Below are 13,970 nucleotides of genomic sequence, written 5' to 3'. Positions count from 1 at the left end.
GTGCCCCCGCCCGGACTCATATCCAATCTTAAATGCACTGCTTCTATCTTATGGTGGATTCCTGTTGGACCTGCCCAATATGTTGACATGGTTTGAATAAAACCTGATTTATGATGGGCAGTTCTGTCTATAAGATCAATCAATGACCCATGGTTATGGGCTCTATCTCTACCAGGACCCAGAAGCATATCAGGAGCTGTTTATTAAATGGTGTGTAATTCTGTGCTACAGATGGCATGAATTAGCTGTAGAATCCTAGAGGTCTCTGATATGATTTTCCAGCAGGGACTTGCCATAACTCCATTTGGCATGTTTTCCACCACAGACACTCCTAACATCATATACCTCTTGGGTTTGTTTGTTTATTTGAGAGAGAGAAAGAGTGTGAGCGGGAGAGGAGTAGAGAGGGAGGGAGAGTGAGGGGGAAAGAACCTCAAGCAGACTCCACTCTGAGCATGGGACCCCGACTCAGGGCTGGATCCCAGGACACCAAGATCATGACCTGACGTGAAACCAAGAGTCAGAAGCTTAACCAACTGAGCCACCCAGGCGCCCCACCTCTTGGATTTTATGACCCAAGTAGTAGAAATGCTTGCATCCCAGACTGGACCTGTATCATATGCCTTTCCTGGTCTGAGACCCCTTCAAGGCTGGAAGCCTTCCATACTACTGAATATTAGGCCAGAAGCAGTATGTCCAGACAGGGAAGGATACCGCCCTTAAAATATAGGTGGCCTAGCAGGTGTTGTGTTTTCCCTTTACTGTGGGAGGCTCTACATGCAATTATTTGTTCTTTTTTTGGTGGGGGAGGCAATGTCCTGGCATATTTCAGATCACTGGAGCCCTAAACATTTTATCAATGCATCAGGTAATCAGACACTCCTGGTTTATGTAGTATTCTTTCTTAAGGTCCTGCCTTTCAAATTCCATTCGTTTCTTCCTATAAAACTATGGAATAGTTTCTATGGCATTCCACTGAAAGATAGAACACATTTTAAACATGTCCTCCTGGGTATGAAGTGCACTCTCTCAATCCAAGGCAGTTCAACTTCAGCTTCTTTTGTGCTTCATGTAACTGGAAGTATTTTTAGACTTCAGACTTGCATCATGACATGAAATGAAGTGGAACTACTGAAAAACACAAACTAAATGTCACGTAGTTTCCGAAGTCTATAAAAGAAATTTACTCTATCTCGGGGGCAATTCAGGATGCGGAGCAGTAGTCAAGCAAGGACTAACTGTTGTTAACACACACTGCCCTTGGAGTGGAATGTGGATGTTTCTAGATTCTATTTCAGGTGGAGATATTTAAACAGAGTTGTTTTAGGGAAAGAGATATGTATACTATCAATGATGCTAATCATTGTCAATCCCTAAAGTACTTTGTTTTAAGCTTGTTTACTGACCATCAACAATATTGCTAATTTTACCTCTTTTTCAAATCAGATAACTTTGTGGTGGATTCCAGTTCCTGTGTGCGTGCCTGCCCCAGTTCCAAGATGGAAGTAGAAGAAAATGGGATTAAAATGTGTAAACCTTGCACGGATATTTGCCCCAAAGGTGAGTGAGAGCTGAGATTTTTTTTTTTTTTAAAGATTTTATTTATTTATTTATTTGACAGAGACAGAGACAGCCAGCGAGAGAGGGAACACAAGCAGGGGGAGTGGCAGAGGAAGAAGCAGGCTCATAGCAGAGGAGCCTGATGCGGGGCTCGATCCCACAACGCCGGGATCACGCCCTGAGCCGAAGGCAGATGCTTAACCGCTGTGCCACCCAGGCGCCCCTGAGATTATTTTGGCTAGCACAAGGACCTACTCCAAGGTTTTTCCATTTGTTTTGTGATGGACTGGCTAAGTTCACCTCTCTGAACACACACATACTTTTCCATGACTTTGAATAGTTCCCCAAAGTATCAACTGTCTTAACAGTGTGTATTATGATGTATACTAAATGATCCAGGTTAAACTGGGAGTTAACTTTGATAGAAACTCGGAAAAGAAGTTACATTTTATTCTATATGCAGCAAATCTTAGAAGTTTGTACATAACAAAGGATTACATGATCATTTTAGCATCCATATTAATTGCTTGCCACTCTACCTATGCTAAATGATCTGCTATGCATATGAAGAGGTGCAAAGAGACAAATAACATGATATTTACCCTCCAGGTCTTCAAAACTATTTTGAAAGATTAGATATATAAAATGACAAGGAAATTTATGTAAGTATTAAATAAATGGTGCAGATAATTCCTGTTTTAGGATTTTAGTAGAGAAAGAAATCCCTTTTAGCTTGATGCTCAAATTCCTCACCCAAATGAAACTTAAATTAAGCAGGATGAAAGTATAGTCCAAATTTTCTGAGTGGTATTAAGCCTTCCAAAGTATCAAAAATCACCTTTAAAAAGGGCAAACTTCAGATTTATTTTTAGACTGTATTCTCTTTCTCTTTCCTCTTTCTCTCTCTCCCCCTCCCCACCCCCACACATTTTATTTTGCTTGTTTTGTGTTTGAGTAGAGGCTTCAGAAAGTACAGGTAAGAATTTAAGTTTAAGAATTTAAATATAGGGGCACCTGGGTGGCTCAGTTGGTTAACTGTCTGCCTTAGGCTCAGGTCATGATCTCAGGGGTCCGGGGATCAAGCCCTACGTTGGGCTCTGTGCTCAGAAGGGAGTCTGCTTCCCCCTCTTCTTCTCACTCTTCCTCTCCCTCTGACTCTCCCCTGCTCATGCTGTCTAACCCACCCACCCCACCCCACTCAAATAAATAAACTCTTTTTAAAAAAAATTTAAATATAAATACTTAAATGGCTCTTGATTCCATTACAACTCACATCATTAGTACCTTATTTAATATATATTCTTAATTAGACCAATGTTTTTAAAATCATAGTCTGTAGACCATCATTAGGCTATGAAATTATTTCACTCAAGGGACGAGGATTTAAAACTTTAAAAATGATATTTTAGGGTGGATGAGAAAATAGTTGATTTTATGTGGCAAAGGCAAGTATTGATTGTTACAAGTTTGTTTTAGTTACATATGTATTATGTGGGTATACTGGGACTTGATATAAGATATGATTCTTAATCATCATGGTCACTAGACTATAATGCAGGGACAATATTCTAAGGCAGGCCCAGCACTTAATGTTGCATGAATAAATTATTATTTTATTTGTTAGAAAACTGTTTCTTTCTTATGAGGAACTTTTTTCATTTTATAATGAAAAAATACTGTTATTGTAGAATAAAAATGCAGTGATTTATTGACTGAAAAAAAGTTTCTCAACTCCCTGACTGTGAGTCTTGTTTCTACAGCTTGTGATGGTATTGGCACAGGATCACTGATGTCAGCTCAGACCGTGGATTCCAGTAACATTGACAGATTCATAAACTGCACCAAAATCAATGGGAATTTGATCTTCCTTGTCACTGGTATTCATGGGTCAGTATGAAAGTTTTGCAGAAAATTATTTTATGAAGTGTAGACAAAGCTTAAGAGACGTCTTAGCTTTGTCTGTTTGATTCCCTTTGACCCAGATGAGCTCTACCCTTCGTTAATGCTCTTCTCCAACAAAATAAAATGCCAGATTTTACCAGCAATGATAGTAAAAACCACAGTTTTGAGATACATAGACTATGAGTTTAGTAACTACTTAGATGTGACAATATAAATTTGTATATAAACTCAAATGCATTTGTGGGATATTTTCCTCAAATCCACAGATTTCAGAAAGCTTGGCATATTTTTAGATATGTTTAGGGAAACAGTGTCAATGGATGAAGTGAGAAATTTTATTCAAATTCCTAACTGACTATTTCAGGAAAACATAAGTTAATATTTGTTGTAAAATATATCTCATAAACACAAATCAGTAACTTGAAATTCTCTTGAGCTTTCAGAAATTCTCTTTGGCCTGATGTATCTCTTTCTCTTTTTCTTAGGTTAGGAAATTAGTACTAGTATAGGAGATCTAATAAATGAATGTCATTTTAGCAGTAAAAATTGTAACATTTTCTGGGATCCTTCATTACAGACCACCTGCTGGTTTTAACTAGGAAAACAACCAAGTTTGTATTCTCTCAATTGTAATAAAAATGTCAATATTTTTACTTTATATTTTATCTATTTATCTATATTACTCTTAATCCCTAAATATTAATGCTGCAGGCTACAGATAAAGAATATTACTCACATATTTCAGTTCAAAATCCTAACTCTAAACATATATCACATCATGTCTAGAAGCAAAATAATTTAACAGATTATGAATAAATATGTCCGAATAGGAACAACAAGAGAAATAGAAAAAAGTGTTTCTTTCCATGCAAATAAATTATAGTAGGTCTTACTGCATAAAGCATTTCTTTACTTTAAAATGTAGCTTTTAATATGGGTTCATGCCAGATACTATAATGGTATGTATACACTTTCTGCCCCAGATATGTTATGTTCAGCCCAAGTAATGTTTAAAAAATAAATATTTATGGTCAACATTTCTAACTGCTCTTTAAAAATATGTAGATTTGGTTACCCTTAGCACATAATTCTACATGGCAGCAAACTTTTGGAGCCAGGGTCATCCTAGCCATTTTGAGACAGGACAACCAAATTTAAGAGAGTCACTACTAACTCTCTGAATCCATTTGCATTGATATCCTCACCTCTTTGGCCCCAGTGGGTAGGAGACCTGGGTCAACATTTAGGTGCATCTCTATAATCAAATGTATATATAACATTAACTAAAACAATATATCCACAATGTAACTATCTTCAAAACCAAATACCATCATGAATGAAAGATCATATCATGTTAACAGCATTTTCTGAGAAATAGGAAGACATATCTACTTAAATCACATTGCCCACTTCCACAGGGGTATAATAAATGAATTGGCCTCAAGTCCATCAGTGTGGGGAAAGATTTGAAAACATAGTCTCATAAATGGTATTAGAGTTCTTTTCATTCTAAGCAGACCCAATATCCATCTTTTATATATTAAGTATATTCATATTTCCTTTTGAATTATGAAACAAAAATTGTGGATAATATAGCCTACCTATATACATAATTTTATAAAGTGATTCTAATTCTCTAATTGTGATTTAGAGAAAAAAACAAGAAAAGTAATAGATAATAAAGTATGTACTGATAGGAAAATGCTTAGTAATGAAAGTTTGGATTTATGAGAAATAAGATTAGAAGTCATTCTGTGCAAGAAGTATGGGGGAATAAAGAGCAGAGGAACAGCTGACCACTGGAATAAGAAATAAGTAACAGATATATTGTTATTGGACAAGAGGAAGACGGAAATAAATATCATTCAAATAAAGGCAGCATGACTGCAGAATTACACACAGTCATGGTATGAATAACTATGAAGTTTGTGCTCATGGGTTCTTAACTGAATGGGACATTTTAAGGTTGTTCAAGACATAGGCAAACCTTTGCTGTGAAACATTTAATTTTCTTGGATTGGGGTTATCACTAAAAGCCTATAATGTCCCCCAATTTCTGTTACAACAACACACCTCTCCAAATGTCCCAGCTTCCCTTTAGTTGGGTGATACTGCCCCCATTGAGAACCACTGCAAGAATTCTGTGATACTAGAAGGATTATGTACCAACAAAGCAACCTACTGATGGTTAATCTTGTAGATGAACCATGGGTGGGGAAGTTTGACGAAGATGATCTAATGCAGTTCAGAATTGTTATTTTAGTCTTGGTTCCTTATGGAACATATTTATCAAAAGTCTGTATTTATACTAATTGTAAAATGGTTTTACATATTCTGAATCACCTAACATCCAGAATAGGGGAAATATTCATCAATAAATGCAAAAAAAAAAAAAAGGGAAGCATATAGATCAAGATATAAAAATATATTGCACAATAGACACCATATATTCACAAATTTTTGAGAAGAATCATTACAAAGTATTAGATTAATCCAGACTTTCAAGGAAAACAACCTTGCTAATTCATTCAGGTGAAAATGAGTTATAGAAAATTGACTCACATGATTAGAAACAGACAGGTAAACAAAGCCTCTCTTAAAAATGAGCTCAGAAAGTAAGAATTGAAGTTCCTACTTCACTAAATTTGATCCAGACTTGACTAGAGTTTGATTGGAGGCTCTGCCATAGACAATTTTACTGAGTTGCTGGGCTTCTACTATATGTCAAATGTTCAGTTTCTTCCAATGTAAAATTGAGAAATGGGTTTATAATCAATACCTACCTTCTCTGATTATTGCAGGGATAAAAAACAAAAATTATTTTTAAGTGCTCAGCCAAGTACCTGATATATTGTAAAACATTAATAAATGGTACAAAAAGAAAAAAACGCAGGGGGAGGAAAGGAGGGACAGAAAAAAGGGAGAGAGAGAATTTAAAAAAAGTGAAGGAGGAGGAGGCAGGTCTAAAGAAAATTCTCAGTGACTGTATCTAGTTATAGCACAACATGCAGTGTAACATATATTATTTTGTAGACTACTGAAAACCAAATAAAGGCAAAGTTATTTTCATGGCAATATTTCCTTTATGATAAGTCATATTCCTTCCTTAGTCCAGAAGATTATTATTTCTTCTTAATCATAGCACTTAACTTGGAATATTTCAATACTAACATTATAATTAATATTATTGTGTCTCAACCATAATATATAAGGCATTTTCCAGGACAAATATACATGTTATATTCGATATTTCTTTTTCCCAATTTTATGCCAGTAAGAAACGTATATTCTGAAGCCTTCTCTTGATCTTAGGAAAGTTTTGATAAAATGTTAATTCATTAGGTCTAAGGCATCTTATAAATGTATAGGCATTATGTGTATTCATGTATACAATGTATGCATGTGTGGAAAGAGAGATTTTAAATGTGAGTAACATGGAATATTATAAGCAAAAAAATTCTAGAAAAGTAAAGGCATATTTTACTCACTTAATTCCCGTTACCATTGATCTTTTATTATTTTTCAATGGGATGTATGGTTTGAGTAAAATAGCTTAAGCTAATAGGTAAAATTCATAATTAGATGAGATTATACTTTTCAAAACAAGTTTCTGCAAAAAATAAACTTACTGTCAATTTGTCAATTATGATTTTAATATAGTAAAAGAACTCAAGAAAGTTAATTGGCATGATCAGTTTATAGCACAATGGTGTCATTGCCAGAAATAGACTAGGTGCTCTTACTCCTTTATTTAGAATGGGAACCAAAGCAAACCTGTGTTCAGGGTTATCCATAGGAATGTTCACTTTTAATCTCTTGTCATGTTTGAGGATAGTCATTCGCATGTACTTAGAGTAACAAAATGCTCACCAAATAAGCGTGTTCATGCTGTGTCGCAGGGAGACACGGACATGAAAGTGCTTAGATAAGAGAGTGCAATGATGATATACAATGGAAAAGAGAGAATGGGTTTGGTGAAAAATAAAGCAATTTCAATGCAATTGTAAAAATACGTTTCTCTCTATCCTGAGCTTTATTTTGGATCACCAAACACAATGACACAAAACACAATTCACATGGCTCTGAATTTAGCTAGGGAAGTTCTCAATTTTAAAGTACTATGGATTTCAAGTGGCTATAGGATACAACTCCCTGCAGGTACTTTGAAGTTGGTAAGTAGGATTCTGTCAACTTATTTTATGAGAGTCCTGAATCTCTAAAATTAAGTATATAAAATTTCTGTGGTCCATTGGGCTTCATATGAACAGTCCAGAATTCATTTCATTCCTGGCAACTTGGAAGTGTTCTCGGTAAAGGTTTGGACTGACCCCATTATTGTGTGCTTGCCCTGAATTGTGAGTGTTTCTCAATAAAGCCAAAATATTTGATTATATGACCAGAGCTGTTCTATACACTGCTTTTCATCAAACAACAAATATTGAAGCTCATTCTACCACTGCTGCAGAGGTGATATTTTCTCTGCATACAGAAGTCTTTGCGCATTAAAAAATGATAACAACAAGATTTTTCTTGCATGGTGAGCTTAATTTCTTGGCTTCACGTTCATCAAAAGCATAGTATTTCATTCAATGTTATCTTCAGTTATAAATAGAGCAATTTTGCCAGAACATTTAATTTAGACTTTAAGCTTTTCGGAGACATTCATATCACATTGAGGAAAATCTTAATTACGTGTGAATTATAGGGAAACTCATAGTGTTTCTCTAAGCCTTCTAGAACACTCTCTGTTAAACTAGTGGTACATTGTATCAATTATACTTCATAGATAGAAACAGTATTTAATCAAGCAGAGTTTTTGTGGTTTTGTTTTGTTTTGTTTTTGTTTTTCGTATTTTTTAAAGATATAGGATGGTTCACAGTATAGAAGCATATGCAGATAAACCAAGTTGAGAGAGCCAGGAAAATGGGGTTCCAGAGATCAAGGTTGCTGGAACTAATAGTGTTTTCAAGGTCCTAATGCAAGGATGAATTAATGTCAATGGTTTCAGACTCAAATTCCTAGAAGACAGGCCGTATGCCTTTCTGTTTGTCAAGGGACTGTGGAGCAAATTGATTGATAGCCCTATTAAGGCCACATGCAATGTATCACTGCATCCTATTGTTTACCCCCCAAGTGAAAAAGAAGTTTCTCAAAGATGTAAAACAACAGATGTCCACAGCAAGATTAAAGCTCAGGTGATTGCTACAGATGGATACATGCTTCTAAAAAAACCTAAGTTCATTGTTCTTAGGTTTGCTCTCTTGGAGAAGTGGTCAATGAATAAGATTTAATCTTGCTCTGGAGGGTATATATTGATATGAGGTCTCTACTTGCCCAGGATAGCACAGATCATCTTTCAAAGTAATAAAACTTACAAAAAAAAAGTATTCCTTAAAACAGCTGAAAATATTGCTTGAATTAATGAGACGTATTTGGTATTATTTGCAAGTATGCAATTATTTGGTATGGTCAGTATATTATACATGAAAGGTATCTTCCTAAGAAGAAAACTTCTGAAAAAAAAATCCAATAAATATTTAATTTTAAAAGGTATTTTATGTTCATTTTTGAAAAGACAGGGCATCTATATATCAATAACATTAATTACAAAGATATATTTATGCATTAGGAGATGACATTTTTAAAAAGCTCCAAAGTTTACACCTTTGGATATTATTACATTTGTTATAAATTTTGTTTCAGATGTTAGTATGATTCATAAAGATGGAAGCAAATATTTCCTGTGCTATAAAAGCAAATATAAATAAACCAGATAGGAACAAGATTGGTCTAAATAATCCTTATGAAGAGTAACTTTCATACAATGTTATGAAAATTTGCTATTAAATGTAAGGATATAGCAAAAAAGAAGAAAATGATTTCTTGTGTTTGTTTTTATCCATCTTGTGAAATTGTAGGTGCTGTTAACAATTTAGGATGCTTTGAGGAGCCCAAAAGGCAATTGTTGTCACCATAATTATTTGCAGAGTATGATTTTCCCAATTAAGAGAAAACTTTAAAGGCAAAATAAAATAAAATTATATATAAATAGGCTTGTTATATTTGGAGGTTTCTTTAGGATAGTCAAACTGGACCATTCCTGTAGAACTAGAATAGCCTTCAATGAAGAACTCATATTTGATGTGATAAATGTCCTCAAAGCACCTTTTAATCCTCCTCCACATGTAACGTAACAAACTTTGGACAAGGCATTGCTAACCTTTCCATTGCCGCTTAAAATTCAATTTGAATGAACTATAGTTACATCTTATGTTTTCACTGCTTTATCTAATTTAAAATTTGGCTGCATTTCTTCTTGACTCTCTAGGGACCCTTACAACGCAATTGAAGCCATAGACCCAGAGAAACTGAATGTTTTCCGGACAGTTCGAGAGATAACGGGTAATTTTTAAAAGTGCGATTGCGGTGCTATGAACTATGTGAATTTTAGTGCTTTCCTGAAAATAGTACATAATATTGAAATCGGCAACTTATTTTCAAAGCGAATTCTAGTTTTAAAAATGCATGTGATTTTAAATGATGGGTGTCTTTATTCCTTAGCCTCTGTGCCCATTGTGAAAACCCATGGAATTTATAAAATAAAATATCCTTGACATTTTTATGTTATTGTTTTTGTGTCAACTGATCTTTTGATCCATGTTTTTCTAGGTACTTTTTCATAAGAAGTACTATTGAGCGTGGATAGCAGGTGGCAGTCATTTAGCCTGTATTTATTGAGCACCTGTTCAGGGCTGTTATATATAGTAGCTGATAGGGGACTCATAGACATGAATTGGATATGGATTTGCTATCAAAGAATGAAAAATCAGATGAGAAAGGTTAGGTATATACAGAATGCATTAGGCTGCGACGCAGGCAAATGATGTCATAAGTGTAGAGATACAGTAGTAAAGGATTTCCAGAGAAATTAAAACTATATTTTTCCCTTTATGTAATTAGACTAAGTAGTTTTGATTTTAGAAGAATGAATCAAATTAAGGATCACGTAATTCTTTTTACATATATAGTTCTATGATTCAGTGTGTCTGAGAAACTTAGATTTTTGGTGTTTATTAGTTTGGTATTCATTATCTACTGAGTCTTGTGTCCCAGGAACATTGGGTAAGACACTCAGTCTTGGATGAAGAACTATGAGCTAGAATAGAATGACTCAAAATAGGAATATTCAGTGTCTTTCTTTCTTTCTTTTTTTTTTTACCTCCTATCTTTCAAGACATTTTCATCACATTTCAAGGATACTCAGTATTAAACACAGTTACTAAGGTAATTATCATTACCTTATACCTTCTGAGGTGTTTTTACTGCCCTTGTCTTTTTTAGGTTTCTTAAACATACAGTCATGGCCCCCAAACATGACTGACTTCAGTGTTTTCTCTAACCTGGTGACCATCGGTGGAAGAGTCCTCTATAGGTAGGTGTTTATGTTCAGAGATGCAGGTCTTCCAGATTTCAAGACTAATGTCATGTGTACGTATGTCAAAGTTTCAGCCTCACTGATTCTAGAAATAGTGGGTTTCCATTTTTAATTCCAGAGGTAAGCCCAATGAAAAATACCCCTGGTTGTGCTTTAAAGTATGCAGGATACAAAATAAATAAATAGGTAAAGTATACAGAATAAACAGTTTGATTTTTCAACTGCCTCTCACTTTCGCAGGTAGAGAGTGCATAAAATCAAACCTTTGTTTTTGAACAAATGTTATCATAACTAAAAACTAACATGGGATGACTAGATAATGGCTTAGGTGTGTGGGATACAAATGCTAATTTAGCAGAAAGTTCTTGTTTCTGGTGCCATCATTTGAACCACGCATCATGGGGCTAATATGTCAGGACTTGGCCCACTCCTCTATGTGCAATGCTGGCTAATAGCAGTCAGAAAAATCAGGGCTCCAAAGCACACTGTTCTAAAGGTCTAACATCAATATTTTAATTCACATAATAAAAATGTGTGAGTTAATATTTAGTAAGCCACTGCTTTATTTTATTTTAAATTTCATCTGTATGAGATTCTTATTTATGAACAGTTAAAAGTTGGTTTACAGAAAGGGATTTAGATTTCATTTTTTCTACTTAAATCTGAAAGATGTCTTAAATCAATACTGTCACCAAATATTGCATAATAATATTTCACAGAAAGTCCGCTGAATTTTGCATTAAAACAGGTATATCTGTAAGAGATTTTAAACTGTAAAGGGGAGGAGTTCTTAATAAAAAGGCATAGTGGAGAGATACTGTCTATCCAAGTGCTACATGCAACCAAATTTTACTATCCATTGAATCAAATGTTAAAAATCTGTCAAGCATAATTATGTTCACATTTTAATAAACAACTCAAGATGGTTATGATGGGAACACAGATTTCAGAGAATGAATTACATCTCAGTTGAATACACATGTACTGAGTTTTATATATACATATATATGCATGTATATATATGCATGTAAGTATGTATGTAGGTATATATGTGTGTGTGTATATATATCGGTGTATTTATATATATCTGTATATTTATTTATATACACACACAACACATGGGAAAAATCCTGAGTATTGTCAGCAAAGTGTATTTAGATTTATAAATAAAATAAAAGGGGACAGATTTGATCTCCAAAATGTAAAATATTATTCATTAGTTGATTGAAATGTGGGAAACAGATGATTCTTTAGAGAATGGAAAAGGAATTTAATTACAAAATGTAGACTATGTTAAAATAAAACAATTTCCTTGAAATGATAATTTCTTTCCACAGTATAGTTGTTATTTAACTTTTAGAGATGCTTTCCCCAGTTGTTCAAGCCTTCTGAGTATTTTTTTTTAACTTTTAGCTTAATTTCATTCTTCTCTTTAATTTTTAATGTCTCCTATCTTTACTTATACATTCTTCAACTATTACAATTACACTTTGGTTTCTGAAGTTTAAAGCTAAATATCTATAGTCATTCTCTGCAATATTTACCCTCTGAAAGCATGTCTAGATTTATTAAATAGAGTAGAACTAATGTCTTACTTTAGGTAGATGAATAATCATTCCATAAATATTTATTAATTATTTAGTTTTTCTTAAGTTTTATTTATTTAAGTAATCTTTACCCTCGACATGGGGCTCATATTCATGACCTCAGGATCAAGAGCCTAATGTTCCTGCAACTGAGCCAGCCGGAGTCCCCTAATTATTCAGTTTTAAAACAGAATTTCATCCTTGAAGAACTTGAGACTTGGGGATAGTGGGAAAAATAGTGAACCAGATATGTCAGTGGCAAATATGTAGACAGAAATGGACACATCATTAATATTTGTATTTATAAAAAATGAACATTTTCTTTTAGAGGCTCAAATGATTCCTTTTAAAACTCAGTTTATAGAGCTTGTAGAGAAATAATATTCAGATCACAATTTAGTGACTCAGTCTCTTTTTTTATGCTCTATTAGCATTCTTTCTGGGGTAAGATGTGACATCCTTATTTTACTTAAAGAATGTATGCCCCAAAATATTTATTATATATACATATTAAATATTGTTCCATTTTCCCCCTTCCTTCTCCTTAGTGGCCTCTCCTTGCTTATCCTTAAGCAACAGGGCATCACTTCTCTACAATTCCAATCTCTGAAGGAAATCAGTGCAGGAAACATCTATATTACTGACAACAGCAACCTATGTTATTATCATACCATTAATTGGACAACACTCTTCAGCACTATCAACCAAAGAATAGTGATCCGGGACAATAGGAAAGCTGAAAACTGTAGTAAGTACATTATTTGGACTTTCAAACAGAAACTTTGAATATTTTCTGCCATTCTACATTGGACCAAATAGTTAAAAATAACTGAGTCAGAATTGTTCCCTCTTTTTCTCAACTCTTAAGAAGGGGGATAGTTAATCAGCATGGGTGACTTTTTATAATTTATTGCATGTTTTTATAACATACTGTGTGCCTGCAAATCTTGCCTAGTTGCAAGAAACTTCCTATAGAGACTAGATTCAATAGATGTAAATGGAACCTGAGAATCTAAATATGTAATAAGCATCCTGGGTGTATTCCTTGGATGCAGTCAGTTTGTGGCAATTCACCCTATTGAATTTTTTGTTTGCTTTTTGGTTTCAGTGGGTAACATAGGATAATGGAGAGTCTTTTGCGGGGTGGTGGGAAAAACGCAGATGTGTTCTGAAATGTGTAAAAAAATGCTGTTCAAGAAGTTTGCTGTTCAAGAAGAAAGTTTATTTCATAAATGCATTTCTGTAGGCACTTCATGGTTTCTTCTCTTATTTATTTTGACACTTACCGATTCACTCCATCATTTCTTTGTTACTGAGAAGCAAATGATGTTTTCATGGGTACATAACTATGTCCTTCCTATCTTATACTTTGATATTTCAATGATTAATACTTAACTCTTCTGTGTGTTTCTATTAAGTACTATTTTCTTCTGCGTCTACAAGTGCCACTGCTCAGCATATGTGTCCAACTTACTTATAAATATCA

At 34.2% G+C, this 13,970-nt stretch overlaps 1 protein-coding gene across 5 annotated transcripts in view; it reads left to right on the top strand.

Moving 5' to 3' along the window:
* The window catches only part of ERBB4 (erb-b2 receptor tyrosine kinase 4), a 1,065,595-nt gene that overhangs the window by 786,029 nt on the left and 265,596 nt on the right, over positions 1-13,970 (top strand). For all 5 annotated transcript variants that reach the window (XM_034655108.1, XM_019802141.2, XM_019802140.2 and 2 more), the window contains exons 8-12: positions 1,447-1,560; positions 3,321-3,447; positions 9,792-9,865; positions 10,805-10,895; positions 13,033-13,232. In XM_034655108.1, coding sequence (XP_034510999.1) covers positions 1,447-1,560; positions 3,321-3,447; positions 9,792-9,865; positions 10,805-10,895; positions 13,033-13,232 — 606 coding nt within the window. The remainder of the gene's footprint in view (positions 1-1,446; positions 1,561-3,320; positions 3,448-9,791; positions 9,866-10,804; positions 10,896-13,032; positions 13,233-13,970) is intronic.

The sequence above is a fragment of the Ailuropoda melanoleuca genome, chromosome 2, assembly GCF_002007445.2.
Source record: "Ailuropoda melanoleuca isolate Jingjing chromosome 2, ASM200744v2, whole genome shotgun sequence".
In the NCBI taxonomy this organism is placed as follows: domain Eukaryota; kingdom Metazoa; phylum Chordata; class Mammalia; order Carnivora; family Ursidae; genus Ailuropoda; species Ailuropoda melanoleuca.
The sequence above is the reverse complement of the archived record's forward strand: the minus strand, read 5'-3'. Positions and strand labels throughout refer to the sequence as shown.